At 42.7% G+C, this 26,161-nt stretch overlaps 1 protein-coding gene across 1 annotated transcript in view; it reads right to left on the minus strand.

Annotated features, from left to right (window-relative positions):
- Positions 1-26,161, minus strand: part of SEMA5A (semaphorin 5A) — a 310,846-nt gene that overhangs the window by 235,967 nt on the left and 48,718 nt on the right. Inside the window, exon 3 of the mRNA XM_039255468.1 lies at positions 9,971-10,016. Coding sequence (XP_039111399.1) covers positions 9,971-10,016 — 46 coding nt within the window. The remainder of the gene's footprint in view (positions 1-9,970; positions 10,017-26,161) is intronic.

Genomic DNA, 26,161 nt, shown 5'->3' on the forward strand with positions numbered 1-26,161 from the left:
AGGTATTGGGTTTCACTTCACGTCACTTAATACATACCCATACTTAATTTGCTCTTAAACAGAATACATCTAATAGTGAATATCTGAGTGGGCAAATTACATCTATGCCTTCCAGAAAGCATGTGAACGATAATGGAGTATCCCCCAAAACTGAAAAACAGGGTTGAATTTGAAGAAATAAGCTGTACAATAAACTCATTTAAAGTCATAACAGAGATCATATCATATCAGTTGAAAGAGGCAAGCCCTGAGGCCGGTAAAAACGGATGCAAACTGATTAAACATCGTGCCCTAATGAAAAGGTTAAATATAACTTTTAAAAGTTTAGCTATAATGGGGGGGCCTGTGTGACTCAGTTGGTTGAGCATCTGATTCTTATTTTCAGCCTGGGTCATGATCCCAGGGTAGTGAGACCAAGCCCCACATCAGGCTCTGTGCTGAGCATAGAACCTGCTTAGGATTCTCTCTCTCTCTCTCTCTCTCTCTCTCTCTCTCTCTCTCTGTGTGTGTGTGTGTATGTGTGTGTGTCTCAGTCTCCTCCCTCTCCCTACCATCTCTCAAATAAAAATAAAATTTAAAAAATTTTAGCTATTCAAGAACAGCAAAAGGAGTGTTTGATAAACAGACATTAAATGGGGCAATGTCCATCACACTGTGCACATCTGTACTAACAGCGGGGAGCCTGCTTAGGATTCTCTCTCTCCCCCTCTCTCTCTGTCCCCCTGCCCTGCTCTCTATCTCTAAAAACAAATAAATAAATTTAATTTAAAAACCTGTAAATTAAAAAAAAAGAATGACAAAATCAGGATTTTTAGTACAGTCACTGTAGAGAACAGTAGACCAATGTAACTCATGTGTTTTCCATTTCTATTTCTCCCTTGCCATTCATTCTCAGACCGCCCCTAGGTCACTGGGAGATTCCACTTCCAGAATACATAATTTCTTACACAAAGAAATCCTTTACTTATCTCTGAAACAAAGGCTTCATCTTGGATGTTGGCTCACCTATTTTTGTCAGCATTTGGGGAGAGGCGCACAAATAAGGAAATTGAAAGCAAGGCAGAGAATCTAAGCATGGCCATCATTCAGCAATACTGTCAAAGGCTGGGGCCACTTCTAAAATAGAAGTCGAAGTGCATTTCAGATAAATGAAATGGACCCCTCCATTTATCTAGCTGCCTGCGATTGTCAGACAGTATTTGTTGCTGGCTCAAAGAAACTTCCTGACTTCATTTTGTGAAACTAAAGGATGCATACAACTAAGAAAAATATTCACGCATCTTCAATTTCGCTTTTGAGGCTGCAAGTGAAGCATGAATTCGGAAATGCACAGGGAAAATGGTAAAAGCCTACAGCATGCACAATACAACAGAATGCATGCAATAATCAAGTAGACATACAAACGTTTCATTTCTTGGGTGACAGGGGCAGGTGTCTGTGCCAGCAAGGTCTAGAGCACCAAGACCAGCCTAAGTAAAGTACACAAACACGCTGAGCGGCACACACCATAGGGGGCGCTCTCAGTGCCTCACCCGGCTCTCCTAACACAACAGTGCACCTGTCCCTGGCTGCCATCAGCTTTGGCTGATACTGGCTCGCTGATGGCCCCTTCTCTGAAAATTGCTCTTGGCTAATGAGTGCAACCTCGTTAGAAGCCTACATCACCAACTTACCCCAAATGCGAAAATCAGTAGCTAATGATTGAAGGACAAGGGGAAACTGAGTATAACTCATCCCCCTTGCTTCAAAGGGGACCAACCGAGATCCTATCTAGGATCCAGAATTCCCTAGGGATCAAGTTGACACTAGACTCCAGCGGAGAGCAAATTCCTGCCTAATTCTGCTCTCTGCTGTCTTCCTCACTCTCCACCTGCTGAGAACATGCCCTCAATACAGCACAAGCAGATGAGTCCCTGTCCCGGACTTCAGGAAACCCAACCTAAGATACGGAAATAAGTTATAATGATAAATTAACGATTACACTTCCTGTCTGCCATCTGTCAACCATGCACAGAATAGCAGTCAGTACCAATGAGTACAGTAAGGTAGCCTCTTGATTAGTGATTAAAAGACTGTCCTCTGGAGCCCAACAGACCCAGATCCAAATCTTAGCTCAGCCACATACCACCTGGGTGGTGTTGGTTAAATCACAGAAACTCTCTAAACATCAACGCCTCCTCTATAAAATACTAAAACTAATATGAATACGGGGCCTGGGTAGCTCAGTTGCTTAAGCATCAGACTCTTGATTTCAACTCAGGTCATGATCCCACAGTCATGAGATTGAGCCCTGCTTTGGGCTCCGTGGTGGGCGTGAAGCCTGCTTAAGATTCTCTCTCTGTCTCTGTCTCTCTCTCTTTCTGCGCCTCTCTCCCACTCCCTCTTTCTAGTAAAAGAAAAGAAAACAAAAGTAAAGAAAACAAAAGAAAAAAGAAAAACAATATAACTTCAACTTTAATGATGTTGAGAAGGTCACGCTGAGACAATGCGTGTGGAGGGCTGAGTTCAGAGTCAGAGTAAGTGCCACCTGCTACTGTTGTCCTCACGTGATTTACGGCAATCAGGCCATTGTATTTGCATCAAACAAGCACAATGCCAAGGTCCTAAGTGTAGGGAAAGTTTGCCTTAAAGAAGAGAGATCCGGGGGACATTTAGGCAATGACAGAAGAAAGAGAACGTTGAAGGACCGTGCACATTTGGATTTTAACACTGAAAGGGTCTGTAGGGATCCCCCGGTCCACTCTTCCTCCAGCCCTCCTCTCCACAAGGCACCGTGGAGAAACTGAGGTCTGTGGTTTATGCAAAGAATCTTTGCCTTGTTATTTACAGAGATGTTAGAAGCGTGAATAAGTCTGTGTGTGTGTGTGTGTGTGTGTGTGTGTGTGTTTGTGTGTGTGTTAGAAAATGAGAATGGCTGTGGAGGGGGTGGATGGAGAACAGGGAACTGTAAGGGCATCCCTGGGGCTTAGGCCCGTTTCTCCAAGCACCATCTGGAAGAAAAGGCTAACACCTGCCAAGGTCCGAATGTCCCAGTTCTCTGCATCTTCCCCAGCATCCAAACTCCACTTTCTGCCCCCCCCCCCATGCAGTTGACTGAGGCCACGTGACTGAGTTATGGTTGCTGGAATTTGGGCAGAAGGGAGGTGTGCCATTTCCGGGCATGGCCCTCAGGATCTCGTTCGCATGATTTTCCATTTTCTGTTCCATGCTGCCCCTGGAGATGTGGGTCAACGAGGGGGGCACATAATGCAGAAATCCGAGGCTCAGGGAGCCCACCGGCTCTACAGCGCAGTGTCATGCAATTGTGTAAGAAGGCCCGTGTGTGTGTTCAGCCCCAGAGAATGCAGGCGCTGTTTGCTGACAGCAGTTAGCTCACCTTCACTAATACTCTAAAACTAGGGAAACCTAAACCATCATTATGAAATATGCATGAGCCACTATAAATCCTCCGGGAAGTTACAAAAAAGGGAAAGTAAATGTGTTTGAATAAGAGGGTAGATAAAACACCAATCGACAGGGAATGTGCGCCAAGAGAGCCGCTGTAGGAGGTCAGAATTCAGGACGAAGGTGACCAAATTCTTAGGTTTCTAACTCACAGGTCACAGCCTGCTAGGCCTTGCACATGGACTCAAATTAAACACATCAACCAAATACAAGTCTGAAAAACCAAACCGAACCAAACCCAAAACCAAAATTTTCACTGCCTTATATTGTGTTCATTCATTCCATTCAGGAAATGACACATTGAGAACTTCTTAGGTAAGAGGTACAGTAACAAACCCTTTCTTAAAGGGTCAATGAGTAAATAATTTAGGCTTTTTAGGCAGGGCAGTCTCTGAGACAACTGGTCAACCCTTCTATGCAGCAGAAATACACCATACATAAGACACACGGGTGTGTTTGTGTTCCAATAAATTCTATGAAGTATCAGCCCAGTTGGGCAGTATGCAAATGAACAGGCATGGTCATGTTCCAAGGAAACTTTAACGAGGGCCACCCCTGATGGGTGTTAGTAACACTGATCTCTATGATTCCTTCCACTTCTACAATAGCATAATTTTAGGAACATGTCTGATAAAGAAAGAAAAAACAAAGTTTAGAAATATGATTTCTGAGGACTACCATAGGGACTGGTTTCTAATTATCCAATATAAATTTAAAATTTGATTAAAAAAATCAGTCAATATGAATATCTCCTTTGAATAGTTATTCTAAATTATTAAGTAATAGATCATTCTTATACAGAATGAGAAACAGGTTCTGGGCTCTGAGCTGTCAGCACAGAGCCCGACAAGGGGCTCAGATGCATGAACCAAGAGATCATAACCTGAGCCAAAGTCAGATGCTTAACCAAATGAGTCATGCAGGCACCCCAGTTGACTGAATTTATTTTTAAATTTAATCACATATTGACAGAAGGAGACTCCAGAATTCCAGAAGCTTCTTTAGAGATGGCCACCAAGTTTTCATACATGTATTTGGTTAAATATATGAAGAACTCTAAAGAGAAAAATTCCTTAAGCACATCAAAGATCTTACAGATTCAATCAATTAATAAACATCACAGACTAGAAAAGGGGCTTCTTTGAAGCATATGGGTGTGAGGCAGCAGTTACCCAACACAGGGTTTCAACCTTCGCACTATTAGCACTCTGAGCCCCAGTGGTCTTCGTGGAGTGGGGACAGGCCACCCTGTGCCTTATAACATGTGGAGCAGAATTCCTGGATTCCACCCAACAGATGTGTCTCACTGTCCCTACTAGCGGTGAAAGCCAGAGGTTCTCAGCAGGTTCAGCAGCCCCCAGTTGAGACACTGTCAAGTTGAAACTCACTTCCCCAAACTTAAAGATTCCAGAAACAAAGTTAACATCTACCCTAACTTCCAACAGAAATCTCTACCAATATTGACCAGGTAGTCAGACATTTAACAGGTTTTGACTAACAAATCATGGAGAGGCAGGTGGCAAATCGGAGCACAGATTTAAATTTTTCTGCTTATTTCAGCAGTTGTGAGAAATGGGCTGTGAATTCCTTTCCCTCGGTAACAAAACAATATAAAAATGAATTTGGAGCAATTTCCTCAAAGAATATTAGAAAGATAGGGAACCTAAATGAGCTACAGTCTCTTTGTGTTCTTAGGATGCTGTTCATGGAGTTTCTACCTCGGTCATCCCAGGCATCCTCACAGATGGGCAAATGCCGTCCATTAGCCTTGAGGCCGGCTGCATTTCTGTACTTCTCAAAAACCTTCTTTGTTCTTGCAAAATAACTGTTGTTGATCAAAGCAAGAAGGAAGGTGAGCTGAAGAGTTGAGTCTGACTATCACGACAAGACATGGGACACACTCATAATGGAGAGTGGCCACGTTTTCTATCACCAAGCCTGACTGGCTTTCAAGATGTCACAGCTAAATTGCAGCACTCGGTGGCCACAAGGAAACTGATCACAGCCTCTGAGTGGAAAGATGCCTTATAGATGATATCACGTTGATGTCTGATTCTCTAGACATTGATGAAAACCAAGTTCTCTTCCCTTAAATTAAAAGCAACTCTTGGTCTTTCACTTTACTACATGAGGTGTGCCTGTTTGAAAATCATAACAAATATTCCGAGTACAGGCATTTTACCTCGCGGTACACCTATAGTTGCAGATTTTTGTGGTGATGCCAAGACATTTTCCTCAGACAGACAATGTTCACCGAGGGTAACAGAGGAACTGTGTCCGACCTAAACCTGGATCAAACCTTTCCTGCTTTAGAAGCCCACCAGTGACGTCTCATCCTAAGTAGAGAGGCAAAGGGAAAGGCTACTCTGAATCCGGGTTCTGTGGAACCTCCAGACTGCTTTCAGCATCAGGCTTTTCAGGCAATCGGACCTCACTGTGAATTTTCCCATACTGAGGCCACCCCAAGGAGGTCCATTTTTCTCACCAGCGGATCTCAGCACAAGCTGAGTCCCAAGGCACGGCCGTGTCTGGGTGGATGCTATGCTCTGACTCCTCTGCATAATGTCGGCAACCCTTGTCCCGTCCTTCAATCTCCGTTCAGGGAGGAACAAGACCTGGCCCCTCCTCTTCTCCTTTCACCAAACAACATAAACCGGGATCACCAGTGTGGGGACCACCTTGATCTGAGGGAGTGGGGAGTGGGAGGGTGCACTGAGAAGTGTTCACTGTGCTGTTCGTCTGGCCGGGGGCTGTGCTGGCTACTCTGCGTCCAGCAGCACATTGAATTCAGGGGTCATTCATGGGAGACAGTCTCTAGAATTCTGTAACAACCACCCAACAGAAGGAGAAAAAGAACATTATTCAGCATCTTCTTTGTTGTTACTGATTCTAAAACACTTTCCAAGGCAAGAGATGAATCCCGGGCAGAGGAAGAGTACAGAGCATTACTGAGCAGACAGGTGGCTTTCGTGTCAGAAAGGAGCAGATCAGAGTACAGTCACCTGCATTGTCCTAGAAGTATCCAGAACACACAGGTATTCCTGGATGCCTCGTTTACCAAGCAGCCTTCATTGTTCTAGTATCTGAGTTGTGTTCCTTTCCTTCTCTTGAATTTAGGGACACAAATATGAGGCTTAACTCCATCCCACTAAAGCGGAGTTTAAAAAGTTAAAGGGTGAACATATTACTCGAAATCAAGGCATTAACACAGACATTTGTCTCCAGTCTACCACCTGTGGGTAATCTAATCTAGTGACCCAACAGAAAGGAGACAGAAATAGAATGTTCCTCACCACACACAGAGTGAATTTCCATGTGAATCAATGGGTTCTCTTCAGAAACAGAGGCTGTGAGGCTATGAAATGAATCAGAGGGTCACCTGCCCAAAGTGACTCAGGATGAGTATCTACTAGGGACTCAGGATCGGCAATCTTTTTCTCAATTAAGAAGAGGATGGAGAAAAGTGTTTACCAGAAAGGACAGCAAGGTCACGCACTTGCTTGATGCTAGTAAAAGAACGTCACTGCTAGGAAGCTATAAGCAGCTTGACGTGACAGACGAGGTGGAGGCGCCCCCACGGCGATGGGGAGAGACAGGATCAATGCCAGCAGCCACTGGAAGTGGACCCTGCCGTCCTGTGGTGAGGAATGAGATCAAATGAAGCCTTTTCCGGTGTGAGATAAGGGCTCTTGCCGACTCTCAATACTGATTATCTCCACTCTGTGGAAAACCGTTCTCCCCCTCACCTCAGCTTCCCCACTTTCCTTGTTGAAACTATCACTTGTTACCTTTAGTGAGAGAGGGAAGGAGGAAATTATTAGCCTGAGATGTTCAAATAAATCCAGCTGATCTCAGTAGAAAATAACATTTCTATGAAGGCATCCGAGTCATAAACAATTCTGTACACACTCTCTAGAACTGCCCCATCCAATGGGGTAGCACTTGCCACAGTGAAATCTTGAATTGGTGGCCAGTCGGAATCAAAACATGCTCCACGTGTAAAATACACATGAGATTTTATAGATTTAATTTTTAAAAAAGGAAATATAACATCTCATTGATTTCATGAAATGAGTCCATGTTGAAATATTGTTAAGATCAGTTAAGACAAATATGTTATTGAAACTTATTCCCATTTCTTTGTACTTGTTTCAAAATGACCAGTTTCAATAAACTACCCGTGAGGCTCACATTATGTTTCTATTGGACTGTGCTGATTATAACATCAGTACAGCCCTTTCTTTATCTGTACATCTGCTTTTTGGTCACCCTTGGAAATAGCCATTTACATTAAAATAAATAGTCCACAGAAATCGAGAAGACATGTAGGAAAGAAGAGTCTGTCGGGAGGAACGGCCACCTTTATCACTCTCCACATGGAGTAAATAGTAGGCCTTCAAGCAGCACAAACAACCACAAAATTGTGCAAGAGGAGACTTTCACTGTTTTGCACCAACAGCAGAGTGATGTCTGACAGCTGGCACCAGGGCTGTGTCATCAAAGCCACCATTCAGAAAGTCACTGACTTCTTGTTGGGTCCTTGTCTGGAAGCCGTGCTCTCTCACCAGGTGGTCATGCTGATGGGTTTTCAACCAATAACCTCAACAAACTTCCACCAAAAGGCCATCACAACAATGGGAAACAATGGTGGGAAAAGCAACTTCATTTCCTCATCCCCACGGCAATATCACACATGTGTCAATGGCCAAAGCATGACCTGATTCTTTGCATCTATTTATTCTGAAATAACTAAAGTTGCAAGAAAAACACAATGGACTCTCATAAATGCTTCACTGAAATTCCTAGGTTTGCCCATTAATTATTTTATCACATTTGCTTTATCATTCTTTCCGTGTGCATTATTATAAGTTTTAAATGATTTCAGAAGAAGTTAGAAAAATGCTGCCCTTTACCCCTCCTTATCTCAGGTTTGTCCAGAGAACGAGGTCATTCTCCTACATAATCGCATTACAGTTACCGCAATCAGAAAATTAATATCAATACATTTCTACTCTCTACTCGGCAGCCATTAAAACTTTGCCAGCTGTGCCAACGGTGCCCTTTATAGAAGCAAGAAAAAAACATTTTTTCTTCCTCTTCCAAGATACAAGTTGGATCGAGTGTTTCATTTGACTGCCATGTCATTTTTTCTCCTTGATGGACTGGCTCTTCATTCTTTACATGCCTTTCATGACCTGGTGATTTTTGAAGAGGAGAGGCCAGTTTTGTTATAGAATAGGCTCAGTTTTGGTTTGTGGGATGGCTGGAATACCAAGGAAATCTTGCTGTGTCCTTGTCCATGCACTGAATCAGGACACATTTGTCCCATTACTTGGTTATGGTCAGAATGGTTGGGTTTTTCACCATCAAATCACAATTTTCCTCTTATAATTAATAAATGCCTCAGAGGTAAACACTTTGAGACTTTATAACTATCTTGGTCATCATCAAAGTCTCACCCATAAATTTTAGCATCCATTGACCATTTTTGCCTGCATCAATTTTCAGTGTGATCGTTACCGAATGATGATCTCTTAATGAAATCATTCCTTTGTTATCTGGCAGTTGGCATTTGACAGTAAGTAAGAATGGATCCTTTCTTGCCTCATTTCTTTATTCATTTATTTATTTTTTAGGTTAGTATATAGTCATTGATTCTTAGTTTATTCACCGTGTTATAATCTGATAGCATCATTATTTATTTTAACAATACAATTGTCCCAGGTTTCTTCAGTGAGCCCACGTTCAGCTAGCGCCTACGTCCTTTTAGCCTGCCCTCATCATTCTTTGAATACGCCCTGAATTCCTGAAACAAAAGATCTTCCAGGCTTCTCTGAGACTTCTTCTGCCCAGACCCTGGAAGCAGCTACTTCTCTAAGAAACTTTAGTTCCTTTTAGTGGAAAATTAAATTTAGAAACCAAGAACTGCATGTTAAATGTGCTCATTGCTACTACAATGACGGTCCTCCGAGAACCTCCCAGCCAAGAAAACTAGGAAACAAGGAAATGAGAGAGCACATACATGCAAATAAATGTGTTTACACACGTCTCCACACACCACTTTCCCCCTAACACACACACAATGTGGCAGATAGTCTATTATACCATGAGAATCAAAATGAGCCTAACACATAGCCCCCATCTATTGAAAGATCTATATTTTTATAAAAGATTCTTCAAAATCTGGGTTTTAAAATGGTGTTTTAGCTAAACTGCTGATAATTTTGATTTCTTATTAATACATTCATGATTTTATAATACATTCACGATTTTCACCCTCATTTGGAGAAGACTAAATCAGGACGATGCCCATGAAAGGTAGGGAGGCTGCACAGTAGGAGAAAAGGGCCAGTTGGGAATTAAAGCAGGTGATGACTCGTATCGAATCAGGGCAGCTGAGAGTCCTGCAGCCTGACTCGCTGCTCTGTGGTGATTGATACCCTTACGTACATCTGCCTTCATCCCCTCAAACAGTAAGCTCATTGGGATGGAAAATGAAAGCTTGAGAAAGATAAATCGCACCTACCTGGATCAGAGACAAATCCTCAAGCTGTAACCTGAAGAGGTAGTTTCTACAAAATACAAAAAGAGAGCAGTTTTATTTTTAATAGATGCAAAATATTACAGGTCATCAAAATCATGAGAACAAGAAAAAATGAAGCAATGATTTGGGGCTTCCAAAGCATTGTCTTGCTAAGATTGTGTGTAGCACAGTTGTCCTTGCATCTCAGAATTCAGAGAGGCATTCAATATGTCAGCAGGTGCACATTCGAGGTTGGCAAGAGAGTTAAGGAATAGAGTGTGTGTGTGCGTGTGTGTGTGTGTGTGTGACTAAGGATAATCTCAATTATTAATGGACTCTCTTGGTCCATGTGGAATGGACCAAAGGACATAGGCAGTTGATTCTGAAACAGAGTTTAAGTTAAGTAAGCGAATACAAAACCATTCCTCATGAGCCTCCATTCTTAAGGATTACCTACATTCACCATGATTTCCAATTAGAACACACCCGTCATGGAATTCAACCATAGTCTGAGTATTACAGTGTTCTGTCTTGCTATATGGATTCGGTGTGGGTAAGTTTAGAAGCGTCGACTTGTCGGCCCACAATCAAGGGTTTGAAAAAGTCCCCTCTGGCTGCCCAAGTGTGAAGCAAAAAATCAGAGAAAATGAAAGGATCTGTTTTCGACAATGAAGGGGAAGAACAATGAAATATGCAGTGGAGATCAGCACAGTGTGGGGGCAAAACCCAAGCATCAGCCACGTTAGGCTTTGGACTCTACTGCTTTGGTTTTTAGAAACAAATTGGCCTTCCTCCCGTGAACTGCTCTGGCCTCTGATTCCAATCATGGATGCCCCCTTAACCTCATGGATATGAGGAGTGGTACAGGGAGAGCCACCTTCCAGGGACTATGGAGGAAACAGTTAACCTGGGTATAAACAATAATGACAGGGGACCTGGCATACAACAGACCCCATGAAGGTATGAGAGTGGGAGGAGTCTCCAAGAAACTATTGTTTTGGGGCACGTGAGTGTCTCAGTCAGTGAACCTCTGACTCTTGATTTCAGCTCAGGTCATGATCCCAGGGTCCTGGGATCGAGCCCCATGTTGGGCTCAATGCTGAGCATGGAGCCTGCTTAAGATTCTCTCTCTCTCCTTGTCTCCCCCTCTCCCCTGCTCTCACGCTCTCCTATATATATATAAAAAATTAGAATAAAGTTTAAAAACGAAGCTATCATTTTACATAATCGGCCGATCCAACCAAGGTTATTTCCAGGCACTAAGAGAGTAACAAGTTTCCCAACACCAGCAAGAAACTCAAGTACATTATTTTCATTATTTGGGGAGGTGAGTAGATGTCAGATGTGGACACTCTGCCCTAGTGGAAGGGACAAGTGACAGCCAAGTGAGGACAATGGCATGACCTTGGGAAGACCAAGCATCCTTACTGAGCGGACAGACATGGGAAGACAAAGCCAGGAGAGAGGCTCATGCCTAGTAGCCTGTGTGTGCACACTGCTCAGGAGAGAGGGATGAACTCACTTGTAGAGCTGTCTCCTGTGTCCCCAGCATCACCTCTTGGTCACTCTACTGTCTTACAGTCTACTCCCCACCACGGGCCACCACCATCCCGGGCTGAGTGCCAGAGGTCTCCTCTAAACCACTTAAGCCACCTCTTCACCACACACTTTCCGAACCACCAACTTAACCTCTGAAATAATGCCAGAGAAGCTCCCAGAAGCATTGCTTGGAACATGCTGCCTCCACCACGAAGCTGTTTGGGGAGCACGTCCCCTCTCTTTTGTTACAGACAGGTCAGAGCCCTCTGTGCAGACCCAGATTAAGGATGCCTTTGACAAGGGAATGTGACAGCAGCGTCTATTTTTATTTAGTCGGGCACTATGCAGAGGCCAGGTTTCCAACAGAAACATCTCCCTTCAGGGGAAGAAACGTGAACCCAGCAGGCGCAGGGAAGGGGTAGTTGAGCTGCCCAGGCAAGCGCCACCGGAGGCCCGCTAGCATTTGAAGATTTGCCGAGCTTTCATCCGATGTGATATAGAGGCAGGCATGACTCTTCTAAGAGAAGTTAGCAACCGAGACACACGTCCAGAGCAGTCTTCCAGGTAAGAGGCTTGAAGGTGGCTCCAGTGGCAATTACTGGCCGTGTGGCCCTCATTACCTTTACGGGCACCATGGCTCCCACACTCAGCTGTCTCCTAACTGGCTTCCTGCCTGCAAGATGCTACCAGGCGTTACTGCGCGGTGACCACAGAAGGCAGTATCACCTAGTGGTGAAGGATATTTATGCAAAAGCCAAAGCTGTTGCCAGGACCCAACCTCATGAGGGAAGCTTGAGCACTCCATGCCTCAGTGCTCTCCTCTGTAAAACGGGGCCCATCCTCCTACCTACGGCCTGCGGCTGTCGTGAGGGTTACATTCAAGGAAAGCACTCAGAAAGGCACCTGATCCATTGCAAGCACTCGATCAATTGTGGCCACTTGCAGGTAGTTTGTGGAAAATACTGACATTTCCAGACACACCGCAATTCTCAGCAGATTCTCCATTGTACAGAGAAAGAACAAGAGCTGCTTTCCAGCCATTTCTGGTTTCCGGCAGAAGCCGGCATGACTGTGTGTTCAGGTGCCTGGCGGCCGACGTTTGCAGGGATAGTACGGCACTATTGGGTTTTTAGAAAAGAAAGCAACACTGTGTCTATCGTCATGGTTCCCGGACCCAGTCACCGCATTCTTCAACTCAACAGCTCTTTTAAGAAAGATTTTTTTTTCTGTAAATATTTGCAGTAAAAGAAATTATTCATATTTTTAGTCAATTACCTAATAGGTATAACAAGGTCGAAAGGGCACCTCCCTCTCACTCCCTCTCCTCTCTTTCTCTCTCCCTTTTATACACCCACCCCACCCATCACACACACACACACACGTGCGCGTGCATCTATATCTGGGAACTTTCTAGAAAGGCACGTCTCATTCACAAACAGAGCTGGAAGTGCCTTCACACCACTGGGGAAGGAAGATGGTAGTGCCCACCATGCTCTGTAGAGCTTTGGGCAGGACAACTGGAGAGAAATGTTCCAAGTCCTCTCTCTCTATTTCAGGGTGGAGAACATAGGGAGATCATTGTCTGAAACCCCTCAGTCCACTTCTCAGGTGCTGTCCATGAGGGAAGAGTTATGGCATGAATGTTTGTTACCTCCCCCAAATTCATATGTTGAAACCCTAACCCCCAAAGGTGACAGTGTTAGGCTTTGGGGAGGTGATTAGGTCATGGGGGTGGGGAACACATCAATGGGATGGAAGCCACCATAAAGGAAGCTCCAGAGACTCTTCATCTCTTCTACCATGTGAGGACATGGGGAACCATTGGTCCATCTATAACCCAGAACCCAGCCATGCTCCCTGACCTTGGAATTCCATCCTCTAGAACCATGAGAAATAAATCTCTTATAAGCCACCCAAGTCTGGAGAGTTTTGTTCTAACAGCCCCAACACACCAAGACAGGAAGACACTGACTTATGATAAAAAACATGCCACATTCTCAGTCCACATCTCCCCCCAAGCAAAACCAACTCTGCTGAGGACCTTTTTCTGCCTGGCAGGTCCCAGTAGGTAAAGGTGCCCTTCCCCACCCCCACTGCTAGTGAATTTCAACCATTTACTTTTACTCCTGTGAATACCTAGGAGCTATGGTGTCCTCACAACCATCTCATCACTGATAAATCTCATCACTGATAAATCAACAGGTGAACAGAAAGGAAGTGGGGAGAGATAGAGCCAGAGATGTTACCACCACCATGCCAGTGCCCCAATGAAGAGAGAAGCATCAAAGAAGACTGAAACATTTCCCTTGGTATTTTCTAGGTGACAAGGTGCAAACTGGTGACTTTTAAAATCATCCTCAGGGATTTTTTTCCTTAAAAAAAAAAGCAGAAAATTCAAGAATTCTAAAGCTGAGTCATCCTTACAGGGTATGTACCTTCAATCTGTCGATGAGGAAAGTTCTGGAAATAAAGAGGTGCAGGGTGGTCTATTCAAGACTCTTAGGATCAGATAAAGTCCCAACATTAGAATCAAGACCTCTCATGCCATGCTGTCCCTTGGCCCCGTGCCACACGGCCTCACCAATCAGTCATCACATGTCACCTAATTTCGCAGGCACACCCCCACACACACCCACACACAGAAACACACAGTAATAGTTCTTATACCACAATTATTTTGTCTTCATTGTTCATTCGCAGGCACATTTATGAATCATTTTGAGACCATCGTAGTCTTAACACTGCTAACGGCTGTTTTTTGATTCTAGGTAATTGATTCTCACCCCTGGGACTGGGATCCGACTGTGACATATGTCTCCCCATTAAGCGAACATGTTAACCCTGCTGGTCTGGTCATTACACGGTGCCTTTTTCCCTCCTTATTTCTCACAATTTTTTCATGAAATTGCCCATACTTATTTTAAGAGTGCCCATGTTTCTTCATTTATGACATAAGAGAGCTAAACTATACTGTCAGTATTTTTAAGTAACACAAATTCTTAAAAGACTGGGACCCTCTTTCAACATGAAATGGCCAAGGGAGTTGGATATTTATGTGACCATTGAATGAAAGACTTGTTATCATGACATATTTCAACAAATTTCCTGAGAAACACTTTGAGTGTTTTCATTTTTTGCAACCAAGTATCGTATTTCCAAATAATGTTAAATAAAAACTCAGCATGTAAAAGAGGAAGGATAAGTCTTCGTTAATGAAAACTCATTCAACAAAGTACTCATATATAATATTCGTTCATCACAGTTGATTAAGTTGACTTAAAATTTTTGAAACTAGAATGATGAAAAATATGTATCGATAACCTTGTACAACCTTTGTGTCAATTGGTTGGTTAAATTTTTGTTGCTGTTTTTTGTTTGATTTCGATATTTGTTTAATATCTGACTGCGGTCTACACAAATTCCAGGTTGGCCTTCCTGGACCTTCCATATTAGAAAAACGCAATATGACACATTTCAATATTCACTCTATCTATCATGATTTTCAATGATTTAAACAATGTTTGTAAAACATGAAATCTAAACGAAACATTTGTGGAATTCCCCAACCCCCTCCCTGGAACCTAAGAATCTGACAAAATACAGTGTGGATTGTACTATTCTCAAATGCCTTCCCTCAAATTATTTGGTTCCAAGTACAGCTTGAAGTCCATTTTTGCTATTGGACAAATTCCAACGCAGCCAGCAATGAGAGGGAGTTGAAATCTCCCAAGGCAGCTTGATCCATCACAGTTTGGGTCAACGACCTACGCAGCTAAAGATTACAAAAAGAAAGAAAATCTTCTAAAGGGAATAAAAAATTGATATCCTCAGATGTTGGGCCACTCACACACTAAAGTAAGATCTATGGTCGTTTGCAAGTGGCTATCCTCCAGGGCATTCCAGAAGGGGCAACCACTTTATCTTGCCCTCGTGAGCACACCAAGGAGGGAAAACAATATATATGAGGTTCACGAGAAAGGCTACCAACCTTTCCAACATGAAGGAGTAATGATTCTGGCTTCAAGCCAACAGGGAATGCTAACCAAATGTTTCATATCGGGTCAGTTTCTCGAGGAGACCAAAGCATTTAAGTGGTCTCATTCATCATCATAACACCCTGGAGGACATAAATAGGTAGTAATAAGGAATATCACCATTCTACAGGGACAAAGGCACTGGTGCAACAGGTTAAGGGATTCAAATTTGTAGAATATATTAGTCGGACAGCTTAGGGGAACTCTTCTGTATTTCCAGTCCCCCCCCCCCATTCCAGAAATACAAAGCAAGAGTTTACCATGCCGTAAAGGTTCAGTTTTACAATGATAGTAAATAAAAGTATGAGTTTTTCTTCCCTCTGTAAGGATCACCTTTTTTTTTTGTTTCAAATGTCTTGGAAAAAAATTTGACATTGTGCATTCGAATGTACTAACTGTATTACTTTTAGGAGTCATAATGTATGAGGGATACATAGATCCAACAGACTGAATAATTCAAACCACAGAGCCATTAAATTTGGCAGAGACAACTGACAGTTTCCCCACTAGACATGGGAATGTGTTTGTTCCCTCCTCACTGGAGTTTCTTTCTTATTGATTGTAGGATTGCATAACTCATTCCTGCATCCTCTCGTACCCCCCAGTGGCCTATTAGCAACAAATCACTAAGCACAACAATATATCCTCTGAGGGAGCCATGCGGGCCTTAATCGACGAAGTTCATTTGTGTCTTCATGTAAAGTAATAAAATTCAGCCAGCATTAAAGAAAAGGTTGAGCCATCATGAGCATATTAACTAAATGACTCATTTCATCTAGAGACGCTATAAAACTTACCTCTGACCTCCATTAATTATGAAAGACACAGGTGTTTTAAAATGACATTCTCTTAGAATAACTCAATTGGGCTCTGATGAATATAGCTATAAAATCAAAGAAGAAAACTCCAGGTCCTTATTGAACATGTACGTTAGAGGCTTGCTCATAATGGAGCAGTAGAAGACCAAATAATTAAGACAGACAGATATGCATTTTGAGAAAAGAAAATGGAGACAGAACTGCAAATTAATCCTCCATCAAATGTGTTCCCAACAATGGTGACAGTGACTTCTCTTTCTGTTTAATAGAAGTTCAGAGCATGGTCGATTGTGAAGCCATCTGAAGACAAAGCATGCACTGCGGGGAAACTATCACCATTTGCGAAAATCTGAGAGCTGACGTCAACTGAATGGCCATTCTTAACTACACCTGGGTCAGCTTCATCCTCTCCGATTTGTCCGCCATGGGATTTCCCCCCAAACTGTCATCCATACACTACTGGGCACAGCTTGAAATGGCCACACCCTCCAGCACACCCACATTTCCCATTGCACTGATAGATCTGAATATTTGAAATGTAAGTTTATGATTCTGACGCTAAGGAAAAGTGACACCTGTATCCTTTAAAGCACAGGGTGTTTTTATAAAAAAAAATTTAATTATCTAAATGTCAGTACTTAATGTATCAATCATAGCAGTAAACTTAAAGCAGCTGAAGATTTAATCTCGTCCTAGATCCAACTGAGAGACTGAGTTGTTGTTCTAGAGAGTTTCATCATGCTGGTTGACTCCAGATAGATTCCAGGAGCCTTTAATTTTTTCTGTGGTTATAACCATTCCAAACATACCTGTTTCATATGCTTTATTCACAAGTTTTGGGGCACTTAATTATTTTTTTAATTACCAAACTATTGCAAATCTATAACAACTATTTAGTTGGATCACATTTAGATCACAGTTTTTGAAAAGTACAGTCATGCTATGAGCTACCTCTTCAGTCAAAATTTTTGCTACCCTCCTCTAAAATTTTTTTTTTAATGTTTTATTTATTTCTAGGAGAGAGACAGCGTGAGCAGGGGAGGGTCAGAGAGAGAGGGAGTCACAGACTGAAACAGGCTCCAGGCTCTGAGCTGGCAGTCAGCACAGAGCCCGACGCGGGGCTCGAACCCACAAACCGCGAGATCATGACCTAAGCGAAAGTCGGACGCTTAACCGACTAAGCCACCCAGGCGCCCCTACCCTCCTCTAAAATAATAAATATATATAGTTTAGGCTATGACAATTTAAGATAATTTGGATTTTATTACTGTTGTCATTACCATATGTGTCCAGTACACATACCCCCCTAATTGCATTGGCTTATTCCTTTCCTTATTCCCAAAAGGTTATTTCAAACCCTTTAAAGGTCTTGGTTATTAAAAATGTTCAAAATAATACATCAAAACCAAGAATAAATCAGTTTAATAGTACTCTTGTATGTTTAAACACCAAGATTAAAAGGTACAGAAATAGATGGAGAACTTTTTATTAGCAAGTAAAATAAGATAATAAAGATGGATTCTGAGTGGCATGCAATGATTAAGACCAATGCTGTTAGCAAACTGCAGTGATAGAAAATCAGAAAAGCCTTTTCCCATAAGCACATTTAGGGTCATAGTTATTAGTCAATATTGTTAACAATCACACCGATGATTTAAATTTTATTATGCTCTAAATAATACTTGCAAATCCCTCAGCGTTTTGAGGATTACAGATGATGACTTATTGCTCCAAATTTAACTCACTACTTCTGCTTTTGTGGGTCCACTGGGCATTTGATTTGTTCCCTCCTAGTTTTCAGTTAATAGAGATCATATTTCATTTGAAGAAATACCAACTGAACTACCTGAGGATTCCTTTAACCGCTGCCTTCTTAGGAATGTTCGCTCCTCAAGTGATCTCCATATACAATTCTTTTTCTGGGTTATCTTCAGAGTTAGCAAAAGCTGAGCTGTTTTGTTTTATTTTTGTTCTGGCTTTCATGTATCTTCAAATAACCAAAGAATTTCCACTTGTTCCCCACATGCTCAGGGCTAGCTATGGCCATCACAGCAAGCCACACTCCCAAATCTTGCTCCAAATCTCACCTTTGACCCCTGCCCTCTGCCATTCCATTTGGAGTCGCCATCAATCACTGTAAACCCTGCTCTGAAATACGTCTCAACTCTCTTCCCTATTTCCACCATCACCGCCTACGTGTAAGTTCTTCATACCGTCACCTGATCCACAGCCCCAAGTGCTGTCCCTATGTCTAAATCCTTCAAATTCTAGCAGACTCTGCACACAATATGGTAGAAATACTTTCTTCAACGAAAATCTGAGCATATAAATAGACAGGCTGAGAAATCTCCTAAGTTCCTAATGCCTTTAGCAAAAGTTCTCAGATTTGCCAGGAGATCATCAGAAGCTTGATTAAACCAAAGATTCTAACATTACTTCCAGAAAGTCTAATTCCAATGAGCTGGAGAAGCCTGGGCATCTGTGTGCTTGTAAGCCCTCTTAGGCAACTACTCTCATGACTGCCAGAATTGAATCCCTGGTCTGGAAGATTAAGCCCACACTCCTCCATAGTCTGACCCCATATAAAGCTCCTGCTTCACCTGCAATAACTCCCCCTCTCAGCCAACTGGTCACCAACTGGTCCAGTCAAGTTGAGCTCTTCTCAGCTTCACTGGGCTCTCGGACTTTCCCTGAGGTATGGCCTTTCTGGCAAGAAGACCCATCCATCTACCAGACTCCTAATGTATCTCCAAGATCCACTGGAAAAAGCACCCTCTCCGTGCACCCTGTCCACCCCCCAAAAGCATCATGTTTCTTTTTTCTTGGGGCTTCTAGGGCCCTGTACCCAGGTTTCCCTGGGAGAATTTAATTGCTTTGTTTCCCCCCACAGGCACTAGGTCAAGAGTCAGCCAACTTTTCTTTAAGGGCCAGATACCAAATGCTTTGCCTTCATGGATGGTCTCAGTTGCAACTACTCATCACTGTAGGTGAAGTTCAAAAGCAGCCCTAGGAAATACACAGCTGAATGGCTGTGGCTGTGCTCTAAGAAAACTTTAGTTAAGAAAAGAGGAGACCAACTATGGAACCTCAGCTTGCCAACTTGGCACTAGGTTTATGCCAGGCTATGAAGTCATCAGGTAGAGACTACGCTTCACCTTTGTTTCCCCAGTGCCTTAGATACCTCCTGGCATAAAGCAGGTTAACGAAATGTTTGATGAATGAAGAGTCATGAAAGAGTAACTAAGTGAACGAATAAATGCTGATGGACCCTATGTGGGACTGGCTGGGAGCAAAGCTTTCAACACTCAAACACTGTAGCGAACACATACACCCAAAGTAAAGAGGCTGATTAATTTTTATTACACTGCTTTGTTGGCTCATTCATGCATTTGGGGGGGAAAAAGGACTTTATAACTAAATAAATTATTCTGCTGCTAGACTTATCTGCTCACCAGTTTCAGCAGGGAAGAAAAGTACGGAGATTATTCTGTTTTGGGGGCGCCTGGGTGGCTCGGTCGGTTAAGCATCCGACTTCGGCTCGGGTCATGATCACATGGTTTGTGGGTTCGAGCCCCGCGTCGGGCTCTGTGCTGACATCTCATCTCAGAGCCTGGAGCCTGTTTCAGATTCTGTATCTCCTTCATCTCCCTCTCTCTCTGACCCTCCCCTGCTCATGTGCTCTCTCTCTCTCTCTGTCTCTCAGAAATAAATAAAACATTAAAAAAATATTGTTTTTTACAACAGCGAAAGCACAATGTGCAGGTCTTTCTCCCAAGAGTTTCTGGAGAGCACCTGTTTGTTAAAAGCTCACACTCCTGGACCCTTTTCAGCAGGAGTCAGTCTTCTGAGTCAGCAGAACTGGGAACAGGGGATAGTGGAGCTTCATTGGAATGAACACCCCCGGGGAGACTTAGGTACACTCATGTCTGGCAAATACTAGACAAAAGGTAACAAAGCCAGCAGAAAAGGAGTGGGACTTCCTAACACAGATCAGGCTAATTAACCAAATGGTCCTATTGGAAGTAAGGAGATTAATAGGCATGAGAAAGAGGAAGATAAGCAAAGAGGATCCTAAGAGAAATGCACATCTATAAATCCAGTGCCAACACTGGAAAAAAAAAAAAAAAGATAGAGAAGAGAAAATATTTGAACAATTAGAAAGTAAGGGCTGAAAAAAAATTCCGGGTGATGAACAGGAATGAAAAGCACCATCCCTTTTTGTTTTCATCACCAGCTGTTTTTCCTAAATCATAATTAATATAAATACAATGTAAACATCATTGCTACCTTGGGTTTCTTTGCACTATGGGGGTCTACTGCTTTCTGGATTCACTCCTAATTGCTGACTTCATTCCACTCAGCAGGGGTTACCTTTAATTGTGTACATTTGACTACAGTGTATCCTTTGGAAAATAGAAGTTGTGGCTACTAGAAACAGAACTGCTGATGTCATAAAAAAAAATCTCCATTTTTCCTTTTAATCATATACTGCTTCCAACAGATTAATTCTAAGGTAAAACTTTAAAATAAAAGTAGCCAATTAAAATAACCACCACCCAAAAAAGAGTGAATTACACTGGTTCAATTTTTTAAAACATGATTTTATGGGAATCTAAAATGCAGCTCTTTGTTTAGATCCAGCGACAAAATCATTTTGAAAGGAGGAACTTAGTCTAATTAAATAGAAGTCTGCCCATGCGTTCAATGTGATCTTATGGAAACATATGCTTTGAATACTTAAAGCAAAATCAGTGCCAGCACAAGAAAGGCAAGTTAATCTTTCCTATTTATCTTTATTTTTGCAGATTCAAACCAGAGGCAAAACAATGCTTGAAAATTACACACTGAAATTTTTCAGGACTAGTTTTTGTGACTGTAATGAAGGTCAAGCTCTGCCTTGGAAGCACTAAGCCCTTAGTTTTAGTTTTAGTTTTTGTTTTCAGTAATAGACATGCTGATTAGAAATCTATAGTACCTGTTATAGAAACATATATACAGAAATATCTTCCCCTGTATACAGATGGTTTACTGACTAATGGCAAAGCAAAGGCCTCCGGGCAAGGAGAAAGACTCGGGGCTGGTCCTCAAGCCCGGTGCAAGAAGCCTCCTGCATTCCCGTTTACCTACCTCTTGATATCTCCACAATGTTCCCATTTTTAAATGTAACTTCAATAGAATTAAATTTTGAAATTTCCAAGGTCGTAAATTGTATTTGTCCTCGAATTTGATTGCTACCTGACACAACTGTTAAGTCTATGGGCTTCAGTCCAACCACCTTAACCACCAGCAGAAGGCTGGGCTACCTGGACTCAAAGGTGCTCCTGTGAAATCTCACGGGTGAGTGCTCTTACTAAAACATCATAGGTTAGAGACTCTGCCTTTCAGTCTATATAGTTCTATTACACTGAAGCTGGTTAGAGAACAGTAAGATAATCAGATATCAACTGAGAGACCAAGAAACAAACAAAATGAATGGAAGGAAACTCACATTCTTTTTGATGAGAGGTCCTTTTCGTTACCACTCTATGGCTTTATGCTTTATGAGAATATGGCTAATTTGTGAATGCCCCGATTATGGTTAGTTTATAATCAAACACTGTTGTATGTGAACCAAGCTAGTTGCTGTTTGGAACAACATGTGAATTTAGCACAAAATGACTGATCATGCTTTCAGTGAACCAAAAACACTAAAGACAGATTTATTTGGAGAATAAAAACATAATCATCTTCTTACATCTTGTTTTACAATCCTATCTGCAACAAAGCTTACACTTATATCAACTTTGTGAACTATTATTAGTACCAATACTTTTATAGTTACCTATACAAAATCTCTATACTATGACATACTTCTTCACTTTGGAATTCTTCCTCTTATATATAAAAACACCATGAGAACAGCTTCTAGTAGGTTTTTAGGCAAAGATGTATACAAATCATTCATAAACTATTACCCCAATCGTATAAACAAACAGAAATCAAATAATGTGGGGAAATAATTGAAAAGGTTAACTGTGACTATTTCTGAAATTGTGTTTTTTTTCCCTTATGCTTTAACTGCATTTTCCATGTCTTCTAAAATGCAAATGCCTCATCCTTGAAAACACAAATATTATTTTAATTTTTAAAGAGACTGAGGTAAAACAAAGTATGAATGCCAATGCTTTGAAACCGATATAAAAGGTAATGTGCATCCTGGAAATAATAAATTTAGGGATCTTTCCAGAAGTTCCACGAATTCGAGATGCAAGTACCTTCTGGCACCGTATACACACAAATCGCTTAAAGAGAGGTTTTCCCTTGGCAGCACAATGAACTTCTTCTTGTGACGAGCAACAAGGAATCTTGAACTGAATTCAATTTCAGGAACATAAAGTATCACTAACATCAAGTGAAACCAGCCAGTAAATGCCCTTAGGATGCTGAGTGCTAACTCTAAGAAAACAGAAGGGGATCATTGTATTTTTCCACCATTCATATTTAAACCATTACAAATTGCCTAAATATGCACCTGCTATCTAAACTTCTTTTGCTAGGTCAAGCCCTCCCAAGCAGGAAGCTGAGGGCTGGGTTATTTTTAAAGTGTCCTGGCTGGCTCACACTCCCTCTCGAACTTTCTGAGCCTAATCCCACCGAGTTTCCTAGGAAAATTTCTATTCTCCTCGCTCAGGGATGTCTGCCCGAAGCGCACATTCACACGTATGCGGAAACCCAGAGATATCCGCACAGCCGCCCTCTCGCTGCTCGCTCACTGCGTGCCTGTTACTATGACAATCGCTTTTCATGGATTATTTTATTTAATCCTCGTAACAGCTGAGAGGGGTAGAAATAATTATATCGATTCTAAAGATGAGAAATTAGATTCTAAAGCTGGCTCAAGATGGGCTCAGCTGGGCGAGTCCATTGTACCTCCTTCTTTCTTTACTTTTTTATTGAATGTCTAAGATGTCCATTCTATGTCTAGAATGTACTATTCTAGACCAGAAAAGACAGCCATATTCCTGGAGTAGGTTATCTGAAATTCAAATTTAAGTGCGCCTCCTGGACTTTTATGGGATAAGTCGACGGGTCCTTTTGCGCCTGGTGACCACGCTGTACCGTGCGCCAGGTTGACTCCGTGGCTAGTCTGATCCCTCCCGGCGTGTCTGGGCTGGGATGTGGTGAGAGGAGGTGGAGATGGCCTTTGAGGGACACTGGGAAGGAGACCTCCAGGGACAGGCATCCCTGTGGACGATTCCCAGGAGCTGTCTCCTACCAGGTGGGAGGTAGCGCCCACCACGAGCTATCTCTTCCAAATGTCAATTTGCTCAGTGGCTTCTCACATCCTTGAGGAGAATCTATGTCATTTGCCAAAAGCCAAACACCTGCCGCGTGTATGCCTGTGTGTCATGCTGTCCTGTTCATGTGGCGCCAAGCCCTCCGGACACAATGGAAACTCTTTCCAGTCGGGCTCACAGGAAAGCCTTTTCCAAAGTTCTTCAGGGTTGAATGCAAGATATGAGACCCAGCCGTAATGATGGAGGCCATATTGGTACCTTCCGCCCCAGCAGGCGTCGCCTTCCCCTTTGGCTAAGGAAGAGGGCTCATTTTCCCCAAGGGTTAGCTTTGCTACTCCCTTGTGTTCTTGCCCGAATGTGGGTCTTGGGAATAAATATGCTACAACCCCGACCCATCTTCCCCTGAGGGTCCTCGCGGATGCAGAGGGACACATACGTAAACCAAATCCTTGGAGCATGTATATTCAATCCACATATGTGTTTGAGCTTCTGCCAAAGAGGAAATTGTGCCACATTCTAGAGAAGGAAAGACAAGACAGGCACACCCTCCACCATCCGGCAAGTCACTATTTGGTCGTGCAAGGGGTGTGGTGACACCTGACAAAAAATCATGCCGCAAGCAAAGAAATGAAGGCAGATGACAAATGTGCTAAGATGACAAAGCAGAGCAGGGGCTGGAGGAGCCCAGGCCACAGGAGGGCGGTGGAGCCAGATCTCCTCACTATGGGTCTGAGTTCACAAAGTAGACAAGTTGGGTGGGTGGGTAGCTAATGTTCCAGAAAAGCAAAGAAGTTTGTCACCAAATCCTAGAGGCAAGAAAGCGAACATTTTACAGTTGTGGGTAATATAAATAATTCTACCACATGCCAGGACTAGGAGAGAATGAAAAAGAGCCGAGTCCGTGAGGGATGTGGGATCACAAGGCAAAGGGCGTGTTGGGTAACACCCAAGGTGGCCAGCGTTTACCCAATGGGGGCTACAGAAGGGGGGCATTTTGAAAAGATGTTGGGCGTGGTAGAAAGAAGGAGGACAAAATCTTGAGGCCAGAGGGCCAGTAAAAAAAACCCTGTAGCACTACTAGGTATTTACTAAGGGACACAGGTGTGCTGTTTCAAATGGGGCACAGGCACCCCAATGTTTCTAGCAGCGCTGTCAGCAATAGCCAAAGTATGGAAACAGCCCAAATGTCCATCGATGGATGACTGGATAAAGAAGATGTGGTGTATATATACAATGGAGTATTACTCGGCAATCAAAAAGAATGATATCTTGCCATTTGCAACTACATGGATGGAACTAGAGGGCATGATGTTAAGCGAAATTAGTCAACCGGAGAAAGACAAATATATGACTTCATTCATATGAGGAATTTAAGATACAAAACAGATGAACGCAAGGGAAGGGAAGCAAAAATAATAATAAAAACAGGGATGGGGCAAAACATAAGAGACTCTTAAATATGGAGAACAAACAGAGGGTTGCTGGAGGGGTTGTGAGGGGGGGATGGGCTAAATGGGCAAGGGGCATTAAGGAATCTACTCCTGAAATCACTGTTGCACTATATGCTAACTAACTTGAATATAAATTTCAGAGTGGCGAAAATGAGCAAATCAGAGGACTCTAGATGCTGGCGAGGATGTGGAGAAACGGGCACCCTCCTACACTGCTGGTGGGAATGTAAACTGGTACAGCCCCTCTGGAAAACAGTGTGGAGGTTCCTCAAAAAAATAACAATAGAACTCCCCTAAGACCCAGCAACAGCACTGCTAGGAATTTACCCGAGGGATACAGAAATGCTGATGCATAAGGACACATGTACCCCGATGCTCATAGCAGCACTCTCAACAATAGCCAAAACATGGAAAGAGCTTAAGTGTCCATCAATGGACGAATGGATCAAGATGTGGTTCATCTATACAATGGAATACTGCATGGCAATGGGAAAGAATGAAATCTGGCCACGTGTAGCAACATGGATGGAACTTGAGGGTGTTATGCTGAGCAAAATAAGTCAGGCAGAGAAGGACAAATAGCATATGTTTGCACGTATAGGAAGATTAGGAGGAACTTAACGGAGGACCGTGGGGGAGAAGAAGGGGCGAAATGGTGGGGGAGAGGGAGGGAGGCAAACCATGAGAGACTCTTGAATGCTGAGAACAAACTGATGACTGATGGGGGTGGAGGGAGGAGAAGGGGGGTGATGGGCATGGAGGAGGGCACTTGCAGGGATGAGCACTGGGTGTTATATGGAAACCAACCTGACAATAAACTATTAAAAAAATAAGTTAAAAATAAATAAATAAACAAATAAAATCTCTTGCAACATACAATTCAGGCTCCCAGTGATTACATTTAATGGAAGTCAGCATCTGAAGCCCTCCATGTATTCCCAGTGTGCTGAAGTAACTAAAAATACACCAAGTACGCCCACCCATCCATACTCACTATCCATTCAAAAATATCAAAGACATGCAGGTGACACGTTCAGTGCTGAACGAAGCCAACCTCTGTCTCCTCATTTAAAGC

This window comes from Hyaena hyaena, unplaced genomic scaffold, assembly GCF_003009895.1.
Source record: "Hyaena hyaena isolate Hyena2069 unplaced genomic scaffold, ASM300989v1 scaffold_526, whole genome shotgun sequence".
In the NCBI taxonomy this organism is placed as follows: domain Eukaryota; kingdom Metazoa; phylum Chordata; class Mammalia; order Carnivora; family Hyaenidae; genus Hyaena; species Hyaena hyaena.